Here is a 17,028-nt window from a genome sequence, read left to right on the forward strand (position 1 = left end):
GATATTTGGGGGATATCTGTACTGTTCTGACATTTGGGGGATATCTGTACTGTTCTGACATTCTTGGACCTCAAGAAATTAGTTTGGCTGTCAGTACTTCAGGATTGATCAATATTCAGATCTATACCATAGTTTGTGAACTCTATAACTTTCCTACAGACTAAAAAATACATCCTAATTTGGGTTATTTTTTTACCAAAGACATGTAGCAGAATACATCTCAGCCTAAATTTATGAAGAACAATTATTTATTTGCAAACTTTTATAACAGAAACAAAGAAAAACGTGTTTTGTTTTTTTTTTTCAAAATTTTCGGTCTTTTTTTTTTGGTAATTTAGCAAAAAATAAAAACCCCAGCGATGATTAAATACCACCAAAAGAAAGCTCTAGTTGTGTGAAGAAAATTATAAAATTTTAGTTTGGGTACAATGTTGTATGACCGCGCAATTGTCATTCAAAGTGTGAAGCGCTGAAACCTGAAAAATGGCCTGAGCAGGAAGGGGGTAAAAGTGCCCGGTTTTGAAATGGTTGAAGGGAGTTGATAAATTTAAATAGATTCAGTAGGTGAAAATAAGGGGGATAAAGCCAAAGGAACAACAACAAAATAAACGAATGCAGCCGCCATATTTAGCCATTGGCGAGCTGCAATCTATAAAATGTTGGGTTAGTGCGGTTTTATTCTGTGGTTTATGTCTCCCCACACACACATATTTACATAGTTACATAATTAGTCTGACTGAAAAAAGACCAAAGTCCATCCAGTTCAACCATTAACTGCTTAAGGACCGCCCCAGAACAGATATACTGCTACAGGGCAGCACATGTGTGGAAAATCACGTGTATATATACGTGATTGTGCATTTCTGGGTAGGGGGTGTGTCCCCACCCAGTGTCAGAATGTCCGCTGCTGATCGCCGCCATTACTAGTAGAAAAAAAAAAAAAATCCCAGTATTTATACCACCATTTGTAAACTCTATAACTTTCACGTAAATTTAATTTACACGTATTGGGATTTTTTTTTTAGCGAAGACATGGAGCAGAATACATTTTGTCCTAAATTTATGACGAAATTTGATTTAAAACATTTTTTTTTACTGGACATGTTTAATAGCAAAAAGTCCAAACTATTACTTTTTTTTTTCCCCCTCAAAATTGTCAATCTTTTTTTGCTTATACCGCAAAAAAATAAAAAACCGTACAGGCGATCAAATACCACTGAAAGCTCAATTCGTGAGGGGAAAAAGACGTAAATTTCATTTGGGTGCAGCGATGCATGACCGCGCACTTGTCCGTTAAAGTAACGCAATGCTGTAACTCAAAAAATGGCCTGGTCAGGAAGGGGGGTGAATCCTCAGGAGGGCAAGTGGTTAAAAAAAAAAGGTTATAATCCTACACCCACAGTTGACCCAGAGGAAGGCAAATAACCCAGCAAAGCATGATCCAATTTGCTCCTGCAGGGGAAAGAATTCCTTCCTGATCCCCCGAGAGGCAATCGGATATTCCCTGGATCAGCTTTACCTAGAAATGTTATATCCAGTTATATTCTGTGTATCTAAGAAAGAATCCAGGACTTTTTTTAAAGCAATTCACTGAGCTGGCCAGAACCAACTCTTGAGGGAGTCTATTCCACATTTTCACAGCTCTTACTATAAAGAAACCTTTCCGTGTTTGGAAATTAAATTTCTTTTCCTCCAGACGTAAAGAGTGCCCCCTTGTCCACTGTGAGTTTAGTATATAAACCACTGATGTATTTATACATGTTGATCATATCCCCCTTATGTATTATACATGGTGATCATATCCCCCCTTATGTATTATACATGGTGATCATATCCCCCCCTTATGTATTATACATGGAGATCATATCCCCCCTTATGTATTATACATGGTGATCATATCCCCCCTTATGTATTATACATGGAGATCATATCCCCCCTTATGTATTATACATGGAGATCATATCCCCCTTATGTATTATACATGGAGATCATATCCTCCCTTATGTATTATACATGGAGATCATATCCCCCCTTATGTATTATACATGGAGATCATATCCCCCCTTATGTATTATACATGGAGATCATATCCCCCCCTATGTATTATACATGGTGATCATATCCCCCCCCCCCTATGTATTATACATGGAGATCATATCCCCCTTATGTATTATACATGGTGATCATATCCCCCCTTATGTATTATACATGGAGATCATATCCCCCCTTATGTATTATACATGGAGATCATATCCCCCCTTATGTATTATACATGGAGATCATATCCCCCCTTATGTATTATACATGGAGATCATATCCCCCTTAATCTCCTTCTCAAGAGAATACATTCAGTTCCTCTAATCTTTCCTCATAGCTGATCTCCTCCATGCCTCTTATCAGTTTGGTTGCCCTTCTCTGTACTTTCTCCAGTTCCCCAATGTTCTTTTTGTGATTTGGTGCCCAAAACTGAACTGCATATTCCAGATGAGGTGTTACTAATGATTTGTACTGGGGAAATGATATCTCTCTCTGGAGTCTATACTGCTTTTAATACAAGAGAGGATTTTGCTCGCTTTAGAACCCGCAGATTGGCATTGCATTATTAAGCTTGTGATCTACCAGAACTCCCAGATCCTTCTCCACCATTGATTCCCCCAGTTGTACCCCCCCCCCCCTAGTATGTATGATGCATGCATATTCTTAGCCCCCAAGTGCAGAACCTTACATTTATCAACATTAAACCTCATTTGCCACATAGTTGCCCAATTACACAGAGCATTGAGGACGGCTTCTAAGTTGGAGACATCCTGTAAGGACGTTATTCCACGGCACAGCTTGGTGTCATCTGCAAAGACTGAAATGGGATTTATAATCTCAGACCCGATATTGTTTATAAATATAATAAATAGTAAGGGTCCCAACACTGAACCCTGGGGTACACCACTGATGATCCCAGACCATTCAGAGTATGAATTATTAACCACTACTCTCTGAATACCATCTTTTAGTCAGTTTTCTATCCATTTACATACAGATTTTTACAAGCCTGTAGACTTTACCTTACACATTAGCCGTGTGTGGGGAACTGTGTCAAATGCTTTTGCAAAATCCAAGTATACCACGTCCACCACCACCCCTCTGTCCAAGTATACCACGTCCACCACCACCCCTCTGTCCAAGTATACCACGTCCACCGGCACCCCTCTGTCCAAGTACACCACGCCCACCGGCACCCCTCTGTCCAAGTACACCACGCCCACCGGCACCCCTCTGTCCAAGTACACCACGCCCACCGGCACCCCTCTGTCCAAGTACACCACGCCCACCGGCACCCCTCTGTCCAAGTACACCACGCCCACCGGCACCCCTCTGTCCAAGTACACCACGCCCACCGGCACCCCTCTGTCCAAGTACACCACGCCCACCGGCACCCCTCTGTCCAAGTACACCACGCCCACCAGCACCCCTCTGTCCAAGTACACCACGCCCACCGGCACCCCTCTGTCCAAGTACACCACGCCCACCGGCACCCCTCTGTCCAAGTACACCACGCCCACCGGCACCCCTCTGTCCAAGTATACCACGCCCACCGGCACCCCTCTGTCCAAGTATACCACGTCCACCGGCACCCCTCTGTCCAAGTATACCACGTCCACCACCACCCCTCTGTCCAGGTATACCACATCCACCACCACTCCTCTGTCCAAGGTTTTGCTCACCCCCTCATAAAAAGAAACCAGATTTGTTTGACAACTTCTGTCTTTCATGAATCCATGTTGTCTGTTGCTTAAAATATTTTTTCCAGTAAGAACTCATCTATGTGGTCTTTTATTAAACTCTCCAGTATCTTCCCAACTATAGAAGTTAATTAACAGGTCTATAATTACTTAAATATTGGCACCACATTGGCGTTACGCCAGTCCAGTGGTATTATGCCAGTCACACACCTTCAATATCAACTTGCTAATGACATTTAAAAACCTTTTGTTTTGAACACATAGCTTACTGTAAAGTGTTCCTAAACCGAAGACCCTGCATTCTCTATATCTGCTTTCCCACAGTACACATAACATGGAAATGCAATTATTTTAGTAAATATGAACTGCTAAATACCTTTTTTCATAAGCAGAGCAGTCTTGTGACTTTAGCAGAGCACTGGTTCAAGCTCGTAGGAGGAGTTTTCTTTCTGCTCTAGGATGTGAAACCTCTGACCCTCTGTCTGGACAGTGCTGACTGGGCCTATGCTGATCACATGCACCCTCCCAAAAAAAAAAAAACCTCTCTAGCAATACACACCAAATTGAGCATGTGCATGTGACCACAGGTTAAGTCTGTATCAGGTGGTCATTTAAACAAGAGGAGGGGCAAAAAAGACAGGATCAAACAGCCTTATTACACAATGCACAGAATTAACCCCTTAGGCTCCACAGTGAGTATAACCATCATGCTTTACTGTATATACTGACTGATTTTACTGTTGTGGGTTTAGTAACACCTGGTGATATCATCAGTTTTCCTTTGTGTTTCTCTCTGCAATGTAGTCAGATTGTGGCTGATGAGAGGGACCGGCTGGGTGTTTTACATAGCTTCCTGAAAATATCAAAGTACTCTGCTTCAGTACTTTTGTCAAGAGTCCATAACTATGATGAGAGCAATGAGCTGGCTCTTAGGATGAGTAATGCAAATATCAAAATGCTCTTATGAGCAGGTGTGGACTGGGCTGTACTGTAAATCTGGAAGTGATGCAGATGTTCAGGAGCTGATATGCAGTGATGGTTTCTGTATTCATACTGTCTGATCCAGGCTATTGTGGGTAACGTATGGCTTTCTGCTTTTAAAGGTGTACTAAAAAAAATGAAAATTAGGCATTGAAATGCACATGGAGACTCAAATTTACCTGTCCACATCATGTCATAGAAGGAAAACGTGTTATGCTCTTGCTTTAACCCCCCTGGCGGTATTCCCGAGTGTAGCTTGGGGTTAACTTTCAGTACCAGAAGTGACAACCCCGAGCTACACTCGGGATTACACTGCAGCGTTGCTCTGCGATCCCTCCAGCACTTACCTTGTCATGTTCTCCCACTATGTCCCCTCTGCAGCGTCCCCGGCCATCTCCTCCGGCCGATGCCGGCATCCGTCTTCCGGGTTCCGTTTCCTGCGAGCGTCGGTGCATATGGGGGACTGAACCGGCGGAAATTTAAAAACTGTAAAAATTTGACATTCACTCAATACACTAAAATCTGATAGTATTACATTACTGTATCAAACCATTTCACATACATTTTGTCCGGCGCCCTGCCTGCATTTTTACTGTTCTTTCTGCCTGGAAACTGAGAAACGTCCATGGTGTCCAAAAAGCGTCCCTTTAGGTCAAAAGCGGTTTTAGACCGGCTAGAGAACAGCGATAGTAAATCAGAACCACTTGCAGAATTGAGTGATAATGATTCGTGGGGGAAATTCATCATCAGACACTGAAAACGATTCTGCGACTGAGCTCAGTGATGTGCGAACTTGGCGCTATATTCCAAATTTCAGTGTTTTTGATTTGATTACATTATTGAATTAAAATTATTATTATTTTTTATGATTAATTAATAAATTATAATTTATGATTTTGAGTTTCAAATTGTAACATACCCGGGATGTTTACTAGACTCTTGTTCGGACAGATTTCAGTGAGTTATTCCTAAAAAATTACAGGCCTACAATAAAAAAAAAATGCGTATTTCCATGCAAAAAAATGTACCGCTTTGAGCACAGAAATATGGACATAATCAGACCGCTAGGGAGGTTTAGATAACATCACCCCGAAAGAAGTCCAAAAAACGCGGTGCGATGTGCAGAATCGGATCACATAGGTGTGAATACACATGCAAGCGGATTCTAGTGCAGACCAAAAAAAGGGTCCTGCACATTTTTGGTGTGGGTGTGGTGCGATTGGAGCCATACATAATGTATGGCTCCAATTGCACCGCACACAAATTGCATGTGATATGTACAGGAATGCGGTGCGGTTCCTGTGCGAATCACATGCGATATACCGCACCGCATATATGTGAAGCCAGGCTCAATTGGCTCCACAGAAGTGGTCTGCTGAGTCCAAATCCAAACAGACTGTCCTGCCTTAATACATTTGATGAAGGGCTCTTTTAGATGAATATTCTTTCTGGCTTGGTGTCCCCTTAATAATCTCTAGCACTCCTTGGCACAGTTCAAGCCAAGAAAACATTTCTGTGCCACTAGCTTCATTGATCTTTGCTCTGTTACTGAATAAAGCTCTGTGTTCTTCCATCTGTGTCTTTTTCCTGTTTATGTAACAGTAAGCAATATGGTCCTGAACTTGTTCCCAGAAACTGAAGCAGCTGAACCAATATCCGGATTTTAACAATTACTTGATCTTTGTGCTGACACGGCTTAAATCGGAAGGTGAGCTTTTCAGATTTATGTATTTATTTTAAGATGGTATTTTTGCAGGCTTTTATCAGTGCCCATATTTTATCTATGTGGCTAGTTCTTAAAAAGAATATCTACCAGGAAAGGTCTAGGAAAATAATCTTTCCAGGAAGAACAGGAAGACTTTTTAGCTGCTACAAGAAACAGATGGAGGCTGTGAATTTTGCTATGGGGGTGATGCATAGCACCTGGCATGATGCCCAAACTCTGCACATATATATATATATATATATATATATATATATATATATATATATATATATATATATATATATATATATATATTTCGTTTTGACATTTTTGCCTGATTTTGTAAAAAAAAAAATAAAAAACATTTAATATATACAGTTGTTTTCAAAATAATAGCAGTCAGACATCACTAACCGGATCAATCACTGTTTTTGGTAGAAATTATATTTCTACATGGCAAATAATTTACTATCAGGTGTAGTAGAGTCATAGAAATCCAACAGACCCAACAGTCATGACATGCATGCTGCTGGTTCTGTGTAATTGAATCACTAATTGAAAGGGGCATGGTCAAAATAATAGCAGTGTGGAGTTCTATTAGTGAGGTCCTTCATTCTTTGAAAAACAGGTGGCAATTATTGCACTTATTTAAGGAAGGAAGGCAGCAAATGTACATGCTGGTTACAGTGCATTTCTCTCTGAAATTCTGAGGAAAATGGGTCGTTCCAGACATTGTTCAGAAGAACAGCGTACCTTGATTAAAATGTTTATTGGAGAGGGGAAAACATATAAAGAAGTGCAGAAAATGATCGGCTGCTCAGCTAAAATGATGGCAAATGCTTTAAAATGGCAACCAAAACCTGAAAGACGTGGAAGAAAGTGGAAAACTACCATTGGAATGGATAGAAGAATAGCCAAAATGGCAAGGACTCCAACAATCAGCTCCAGGAAGATGAAAGAAGGTGTAAAGTTCCCTGTGAGGACTGTTACAATTAGAAGACGCCTATGTGAAGCCAAGCTATCTGCAAGAAGCCCCCGCAAAGTCCCACTGTTGGAAAAAAGACGTGCTGAAGAGGTTACAATTTGCCAAAGAGCACATTGACTGGCCTAAAGAGAAATGGCGCAACATTTTGCGGACTGATGAAAGTAAGATTGTTCTTTTTGGGTCTAGTGGCCGGAGACAGTTTGTCAGACGACCCCCAAGCACTGAATTCAAGCCACAGTACACTGTGAAGACAGTGAAGCATGGTGGTGCAAGCATCATGATATGGGAATGTTTCTCATACTACGGTGTTGGGCCTATTTATCGCATACCAGGGATCATGGATCAGTTTGAATACATCAGAATACTTGAAGAGGTCATGCTGCCTTATGCTGAAGAGGAAATGTCCGTGAAATGGGTGTTCCAACAAGACAACGACCCCAAACACACCAGTAAACGTACAACATCTTGGTTCCAGACCAACAAGATTGACGTTATGGAGTGGCCAGCCCAATCCCCGGATCTTAATCCAATAGAAAACTTGTGGGGTGACATCAAAAATGCCATTTCTGAGGCAAAACCAAGAAATAGAGAAGAACTGTGGAATGTGGTCCAATCATCCTGGGCTGGAATACCTGATCACAGGGGCCAGAAGTTGGGTGACTCCATGCAACACAGATGTACAGCTGATATGGACTGGGTAGTGTGTTAGGAACGGAAGAATACCCCATCATTTCATGGAAATGAAAATTATCAACCTACAGAGGCCTGAATCCACGTGCTTGTATGCATCCCCGACAATGTCTGGGCATGCTCTTAATGAGGCGACGGATGGTGTCCTGGGGTATTTCCCCCCAGATCTGGACCAGTGCATCCCTGAGCTCCTGGTCAATTTGAGGTGCAACCTGGTGGTGTTGAATGGACCAAAACATGTTCCAGAGGTGTTCTATTGCATTTAGGTCAGGCGAGCGTGGGGGCCATTCAATGGTATTAGTGCCTTCATCCTCCAGGAAGTGCTGGCATACTCTCACCGCACGAGACCAGGCATTGTCGTGCACCATGAGGAACCCAGGATCCACAGGATCTGACAATGGGTCCAAGGATTTCATCCTGATAACTAATGGCAGTCAGGGTGCCATTGTGTAGCCTGTAGAGGTGTGTGTGTCCCTCCATGGATATGCCTCCCCAGACCATCACTGACCCACCACCAAAACAGTCATGCTGAACGAGGTTACAGGCAGCATAACCTTCTCCAGACCCTTTCATGTCTGTCACATGTGCTCAGGGTGAACCTGCTCTCATCTGTGAAAAGCACAGGGTGCCGGTGGTAGACCTGCCAATTCTGTTGTTCAATGGCAATTGAGCTCTGTGGTGCCTGGCAGTGAGAACAGGGCCCACTAGAGGACGGCGGGCCCTCGGGCCACCCTCATGATGTCTTTCTAATTTTTACACATCTTTACCGCGTTTGCGGTGCAGTTTAACATGAAATGCACTGGACCTGCAACAGATCAGTGGGAAGAGTTCCATAGGAATACATAGTCACACTTTTTTTTCTTTACGCAAAAAACGGTAGAAAAACGGGTCCGTGTGAAAGCAGCCTAAATTTTCTCCTAGGGATAACTCCCCTCAGCTATGCAAGGCTTCATTTTTTTTTTCTTTGCAGCATACCATGAAGCATAAAGGAAGAGGGGTGGGATCCCTGTGTTTTATGTACTCCAAGAAAATAATCTGGAAAAAATCCCATTTTTAGTTTTTACCTTTTTTTAAATCCTTTTCTTGGAGTACATGAAAGGACACAACAGTTTCTTTATATTTGTAACGATTGGCTTATGTTGCCACCTTCCGGTTAATGGACACTGGCCAAAAAAGGCAGGCTTTGCCTATTGCCCAGACATAACTCTCCCAACACAGCCTCAGTTTTGCTTGAGGAACCCTATAAGAGGGGTATGTATACGTGGTATAAATATTTATTGATCGCCAGATACCAAAGGGGTACTTTATATGCTGTGCACCTACCATTTTTCTCCCTCACTAGGGGCCGCTGACCTTGCTACAGATGCATGGATAGTGGCTGCTGTTTGAACGCTGAACTTAATAGCTGTGGGAGTATAAAGGCTGCATAAGAAACTAATTTTATCAGTCCCCTAACCTGATCCTTCCAATGGTTAATGCTTCATTTTCTGTCTGCATTGTCTTAATTTTATTTGATAAAATGTTCTGTCCTCCTTTTGTAGATGAGCCCACAAGATCTCTGAGCGGTTTGATCCTAAAAAACAACGTGAAAGCTCATTACCAGAGCTTCCCTCAGGCGGTCTCAGAGTTCATAAAGCAGGAGTGTTTGAACAGCATCGGAGATTCTTCGTCCCTCATCAGAGCCACAATTGGTAAATAAGCTGAGATTATTGCATTGCGGAAGTGATGCAGATGTTCACAACTTGATATGCAGTGATGATTTCTGTGTTCATATGCACACCAGTGTTACAAATAGGGATGCACCGAAATTTCGGCCACCAAAACATATCCCTATCGGCATTCTGCCAATAGGAAACATTTAGTCGATACAGGGGACTGTGTGTACTGCAGATTTGAGGGGGCGGCTGAGAAAGGCAGGAGAGGAGCATTGTATACAGTGATTGGCTGTCACTACATCTCAGTGCCAGTTTTTAAATGTGATTACAGGCTTTTTTTTTTTTTTTCTTCACTATAGCTCACAGAATCAGCTGTCGCTTTCCCTCCAGCTAAAAGAAACCATTTCCTTTTAGTTGATTTCCCTGACTTAAAAGAAACAATGTTTCCTTTAGCTCAGGGGAAAGTGACAGCTACTTCTGTGAGCTATAGAAAAGCCGGAAATTTGTATTTAAAAATCGGTACCGGCTTATAGTGACAGCCTATGAGGATGCCTCTCTGTATACACTGCTACCTCACTGTATACACTGCTCCTCTCCTGCCCCCTCCACTGCTCGTCCCCCCCCCCCCCTCCCCTCTGCAAGAAGGACATATCACTCAAATGCTATCACATAGTGGACTATTGGTCCCTTATGTGATAGCAATAAAATCATAAGTTAAAAAAATAGTAAAAATATATACATGAAAGTAGAGAAAAATACAAAAAAATTTGGAGCCTCCCCACCCCCACATACATAGACGTTTTGGTTCTGTTTTCGGCAACATGCATTTTCGGTATCAGTACCAGAATTTTCATTTCGGTGCACCACTAGTTACAAACCCTGAAAATGCTATGTTACATAAAACCGAAATAATTCACAGTGGTATAGTTTACATTCCCCAGCACTGCAAATCCATTTCATAAACAATTTCACAGTGATAAAGGTGATCAATCCCCACAAATCAAATGAATGTGCATTCCCATAAATAAGTGTTTCATAAGTCCACCAAACACCTATTCAGTACAGTCTTTCAATCAATATAGCTCCTCCACATGTAAAACTTCTCTTCCCAAAGTGTGTCTTACCCTTCTCCCCTTCTTTACTCCACAATCCACCTCCATGACATACAGCGCTTGAAAGAATTTAAAAATGTTCTGGAAGTGATGCAGATGTTCTGAACCTGATATGCAGTGATGGTTTTTGTATTCATACTGTCTGATCCAGGACATGGTTACTTGAGAGCAACTATGAAGCTAATACTTAATCAAAATGAAAATGGGTGCATGAAGGGAAGCAGGCCTACCTGCCTGGTGTTTCTGATAATCGCATATTAGGGCACCGCACTGCCTAAATTTGCCTTGTTAGTAATAGTGTTCTAAGTTTGCATGCTGATTGGCCTCCAAAAGATATACCTGGAACCTATGAATATAGAGGTACAGTTGGCTCACTCTGTGACAGCACTGGGCAAGTTTGCGCTTTCATACGGGGGGAGTACATAATGCTATGTTTGCTACATCTTCAGATATTCATAGCTTTTTGTATGGCTTAAATCGCTTCGCATCTGCATCAAAAAAGGTGCAGGGTCCTTTTTTTTTTTTTTTTTTCTTTTCCCACATGTGAATCACATCACATGAATGCTCTCACCCATGCGATGTGATTTCTGGCAACCGCACTGCATTTTTTTAATCTGTTTCGGGGGGTGTCATTAATTTAACATTGACACCAGATCGCATGAATGCCATGCGATTGCAATGCAGTACATGAAATGCACAGAATTTGCATAGTTTCCCACACCACATTAGTGTGAGCCTGGTCTAAACGTTGCTGGGGAGGGAGCAATAAAGTGAACCTGATTCTTTGCTACTCACTAGGTATTTAGAACAGAATTGGTGTAACTGCCAGAGAGCGGATATCTTTCAATAAGGATACTAGTTTTTGTGATGTCCGGGAATTTCTAAACTTTTAGCTCACCTCCTGATTTGGCTGTAGGATAGGAAGTGAAGTGGGACACAGATGGCAAAAATAAACCTTAAAGGGTAAGTTCACCTTTTGGACAAAAATAATAAATGCAAATATTTTTGCAGATAAAAAAAAATGTGCATTTATTCTTTTTGTCCAAATGGGCCTGTAAAGCATTGCATCAGCAATCCGTAGATTGCTGATGCCATGCAGGTCTCCTGCAGACCCGTCAGAATATCTGCTATCCAAATGGGGTGTATGGCCAAGCAGATATTCTGACAGGAAGCTTCAAAAGTTAGTTGAAAACTGCATGCAGACAGCCGCTAAGGCCGGTCATACATGGGTCGAAATTCAACCAATTTTTTTCATCTGAAAATCGGACCTAAGAATAATCAGCTGATTTTCACTCTGTTAGCGGGTCAATGGCACTGGCCGATTTTCGTGGTTGCTCTCTTTTTCGGTGATCGGGCATGTTGGAATATTTGTGAAAAACGGCCGATTTTCGACTCAATGATGGTCAGATCGTACGATTGTTTTTCCAAAAAGAATATGCACATGAGCCATGACCTGGAAGGAACAGAAGTTTCGCCTGTTATATGGAGTGAACGTTATGACTTGGTCAGTCGATTTTCGAAATCGTTGATGGTACCATCGGATTACCGACTGAACAACGTTTTCGATTTTCAGAGGAAAAATCGTTCGGAATTCGAACCGTGTATGGCCTGCATTAGGCTGCCGTGACTTGTAGGCAATCATTCACAGAACGCAGGGCTCCGCCCACATGGCTGTGCTGTTGTGAAATCTGACAGTATTGGGAGAAGTTTCCCTGTACTATCTGTCGTGGAGGTGGCTGTGGCTATGAGAACATTACATGGTCCACCCTAAAAGCGGGTGGAACATGTAACATGTTTCGAAAGTGAACTTATCCATTAAAGGTGATGTAACCCTCCCTTAGTCTATCCAAAATGGAAAAAAGATTTTTCTTTAGTTCTACTTTAATATTTAAAGTGGAGTTCCACTCACGCTGTCAAAAAATAAGTCAGCAGCTACAAAAACTGTAGCTGCTGACTTTTAAAATAAACAGCCACTTACCTGTCCCTCGGTCCCGTGGTGTGTCCCCCGCAGCCTGTTTCACCGGCCATCCTGTATTACAAGAGGCCGGCATCTTCAGTGTGGGCACCCAGCTGTGCAGCTTGCGGCTTCACAGCCGGGTACCCACTGCGCATGCGGGAGTAGCGCTGCGCTTCATGAATGGTCCTGTAGTCTTCTGGGACCTGTCACGTGTCCCAAAAGACTAGAGGGAGGGAAGGAGGGCACCTTCCGCTACCGATCGCCTATGCGATCAGATCGGAAGTGGGAGTGGATACCTGTCAAATTCGGGTACCTGCTCCCCCGCCCCCCAAGTTGCCAATCCTTAATGGGGAGCGGGGGAGAAGTCCTTAAAGTGGAACTTCCCCTTTTGGGTGGAGCTCCGCTTCTTTAAGTCTGCAGAATTAGTTTTCATCATTTTATCTGGCATATGTTTATTTTGGATACCTTATTGTGGAATGTGCATGTAAATGGCTTTCTTGTAAGGCACTTAGCGGTGCTCTGTATTTAAGAGGTTGGTACAGGTCCATTTTAGCTTGGTCTAGGTAATCTGTCAGTAATTATAGCTATACTGAACAACTTGATTGGAATAGTTTCATCAGGGCCCCATCTGTTTTCTCTCTCATGTATCTCACTAAACTATGTGTCTGATTATTTATAAATGCAGTTGAATTCTGATTGATATTGTGCTCCTGTTTTTCTCCAGGTATTCTCATTACCACTATTGCATCCAAAGGGGAGCTGCAGACGTGGCCAGAACTTCTACCTCAGCTCTGCAACCTTCTGAATTCAGAAGATTACAACACGTGTGAGGTATGAGGCCTCTCCTTTCTGCTCAGCTAAGCCAGACAGTTGGTGGCAATTTTGTAGATATTCCTTAATCACAGTATGGTTCGTTATATATATATTTTTTTTTCTGGGAATGTGTGCTATGATTTCGGCATACACTTGATGGTAAGAGATAAGGGGAATTAACTAAACAAAGTGTCACATTCACCCCTGGATCACATATATGCGGCCGTGCGGGTCGTGTTTTGCACGGGCATGAGCGCACTTCTTTGGAAAACGCAGCCTGCACGGGAACCTCGGGTTGCGTTTTCTAGTGCGGCCGGCGTGCCATTAGAACTAATGGTACCCACCTGCGGGTCCACATTTCTCTGGGTGGTGCGGCTGCACAGATTTTCGTGTGGATCTGCAGTGGCACCTCCCGCACAGATGTGAACCTAGGGTAATGCAGCATATAGACCTTTTTCTGGTCTATCTGCACCACCCTCTCCAGTTTGTTTCTGAGTGAAATAGAAACTATTGTGGGTTCTGCACCTAATTATCTAAGACAGTGGTTCTCAACCTTCCTAATGCCGTGACCCTTTAATACAGTTCCTCATGTTGTGGTGACCCCCAACCATAAAATTATCGTATTCACATACTCACATCACATCAACCACAGCTGAATATAAAAGGACCAATCAGCATCCAGATTAAGTTCCCATGGTACAGATATTTTTTTTGCAGTAGTTGATGATTTTACATTTACCCAGTATTTTATAATATATGAATTATAATTCATGTTGTTTTACCTCCAATACTGCTGCTTTCAACACAGTAGCTGCTTTCTACACAGTAGCTGCTCTTTACACATGTGTGACTGATCCACATAAGTACATTATGGCGCCAACCCTGTCACATACACCTGTATTTGTATGTGATGGGGTTGGCGCGATGAATCACGCCGGCTACTCATATGTGGTCGTATCTGCATGTGGGCGGACCCACCTGGAGACGGATAGAGGAGCGGTGTCTCGGTTCCTAAGACCATCGGAAATATGTGTTTTCCAATGGTCTTAGGCGACCCCTGTGAAAGGGTCGTTCGACCCCCAAAGGGGTCGCGACCCATAGGTTGAGAACCACTGATCTAAGAGATTGCAGCATTTTTCAATGTAGAAAAGTACTGCAGATCCCCTTCCTGGTCTGATCAGGTATAGACAGCTCACACCCATCTCTGCTCGTGCAGTAATTATACTGAATTGATTCTGCCCAGGCTGCCTCCTCCCTCCCCATCTCAGCTGAGGCGGAGACCGGCAGAGGGAGTGGAGCATGCAGCTGCACTGTTCCGTGTTCTGTCTCTCATGGACAGCTTAGGACAGGGGGCAGACCAGTCTTAATTATCAAAGGGGCTTTTGCCATTTTGTTAGCTTCGAGCAGGATCTCCATTTCCCCAACTTAGAAGAGTGGTGCAGGACTAGAGCCCGCAAAACTGTTTAAATTCCTGATTCCCATTGTATTTTATTTATTTTTTATTGTATTAGACATTTAATGACAGATCTCATTTTTATATTGCTTATTTGTAAACCTTGTTTGTTTTTGTTTTTTTTTTTTTGTATTTCAAGGGTGCATTTGGCGCTCTGCAGAAGATCTGCGAGGATTCCTCTGAGCTTCTGGACAGTGATGCTCTAAACCGGCCGCTGAACATAATGATCCCCAAGTTCCTCCAGTTCTTTAAGCACTGCAGCCCAAAAATCAGGTTCTTCTCTTGACTACTTCCAGTGACAGTGAAATACTTTTCCTAACCCCTCCCCCATGTGTAATGTATTGTGTACGCCTTTTGTCCTAGGTCTCACGCTATTGCCTGTGTCAACCAGTTTATCACAGACAGAGCTCAAGCTCTCATGGACAACATTGACACTTTCATTGAGGTGAGAAATGAAGGCACACTAATTACTATAACATGACCTTTTTCTTTGCCCTCTGATCATTCTTTCTGTTAACATGTTGTAGACTGTTGTATATCCCACTAAAGCAGACCAGTAGTGTGTTGAACCTGTCACATGAACTAATGCAGAAGCACAGCTTATGTGGACTGAGCCAAAGGAAAAAAAAATCAGTGTTCTGGCAGGGCAAATGATTGCCTGGCACTAACACCCCTCCCTCATCAAACCACTTTGTGTAGAATCCTGTGGCCAGGGCCAAAGATAACCCACAACAGTGACTAGTGTGTGTGTGTGGTTTTTTTTTTTTGTGTTTTTATCAACAATTTTTATTGATTTTTATATATATATATATATATATATATATATATATATATATATATATATATATATATCTCACAATAAAAGAGAACAAAAAAGAAAGAAGGAACACATCGATGGTGAAATCTGCATGGTTACAAACAATGTCACATAGCTAGTTTTTTGTTTTTGTTTTTTGTTTTTTTTTTTAAAATATATAATATTGGGATTTTAGTGGTTCTAAAGCCTAAACATTTTTAACTTTAATGCATTCCTTGCATTAAGGTAAAACATATATTTAGGCATTAGTATCAAGCCCTCTTCCTTCCTCCTATAGTTACCTGTGTCCTTGATCCAGCACTGTTCAGTCTGTAGCGGCTCTCCCTGCTCTCAGTTTTTGCAGAGGCAGTGGAAGCCATTGGCTCCTGCTGCTGCCAGTCAAATCCTGTGACTGTGGGGTGGGACGAGCTGCACTATCTGTCTATGGATGTAGGCAGCGTGGCTTGGGATCAAGCCCGCAGGTGTGGCGCAATACGAAGCAACTTCCTATGGCAACTTACATTGAGGAGAGGAGCTCCAGTGGGAGACCCAAGAAAGAGGATTGGGCAGGGCCACTCTCTGCAATTTTATCGCACATAGCAGGTATTATAAAATGTTTAAGAAAAAAATAAAAGAAATATACTTTACAATCACTTTAAGGGCTCCATGCACAGTAGTGTTTTTTTCTGCTCCTAGAAGCTAAATAGTGTTCTTAGGTGTTCATGCGTACTATTTTAGATTGGAAGCAGTTTTCAAGCTTCAGCATTGAGGTGCAGAAAAAAAATGTTTTTTGTAGAGTTTTTTTCTTTAGTGTTACTAAAACCCGCTATTACCAGCGTTTTTTTAATCCAGTGTTTTGGGGGTTTTTTGCCTAAAAAGCGCTAGTGTGCATGGAGCCTAAGGCTGCATTCACACGTGAACATTTGCAAATTTTTGCATGATTTTGCACAATTTCAAACAGTGTTTTTGGCGGGGTTTTTTATTAGCCAATAGAGGAAAATATCATCTGTTGCATAATTTTTTACAGCTTTTTTAGCTTTTCCATCAGCTTTTAATGTTATTTTTTATGTTAGGGTAAGGCAGTGTTTTTCAATTCCAGTCCTCATGGACCCCCAACAGGTCATGTTTTCAGGATTTCCATTAT

General features: G+C 42.2%; 1 protein-coding gene and 2 non-coding genes across 3 annotated transcripts in view; all 3 read left to right on the forward strand.

Annotated features, from left to right (window-relative positions):
• TNPO2 (transportin 2) overlaps positions 1-17,028 on the forward strand; it is a 67,853-nt gene that overhangs the window by 19,513 nt on the left and 31,312 nt on the right. Inside the window, exons 3-7 of the mRNA XM_089660956.1 lie at positions 6,351-6,426; positions 9,640-9,789; positions 13,547-13,653; positions 15,228-15,361; positions 15,452-15,533. Of these exons, the coding sequence (XP_089517082.1) occupies positions 6,351-6,426; positions 9,640-9,789; positions 13,547-13,653; positions 15,228-15,361; positions 15,452-15,533 (549 nt within the window). The remainder of the gene's footprint in view (positions 1-6,350; positions 6,427-9,639; positions 9,790-13,546; positions 13,654-15,227; positions 15,362-15,451; positions 15,534-17,028) is intronic.
• On the forward strand, positions 4,734-4,803 carry LOC149437401 (small nucleolar RNA SNORD41). The gene has a single exon (XR_016308150.1). It is a non-coding gene; the product is annotated as a small nucleolar RNA SNORD41 (small nucleolar RNA).
• Positions 10,947-11,016, forward strand: LOC149437402 (small nucleolar RNA SNORD41). The gene has a single exon (XR_016308149.1). It is a non-coding gene; the product is annotated as a small nucleolar RNA SNORD41 (small nucleolar RNA).

The sequence above is a fragment of the Staurois parvus genome, unplaced genomic scaffold, assembly GCF_062004578.1.
Source record: "Staurois parvus isolate SC_StPar_1 unplaced genomic scaffold, SC_StPar_1.0 ptg001296l, whole genome shotgun sequence".
Classification (NCBI taxonomy): domain Eukaryota; kingdom Metazoa; phylum Chordata; class Amphibia; order Anura; family Ranidae; genus Staurois; species Staurois parvus.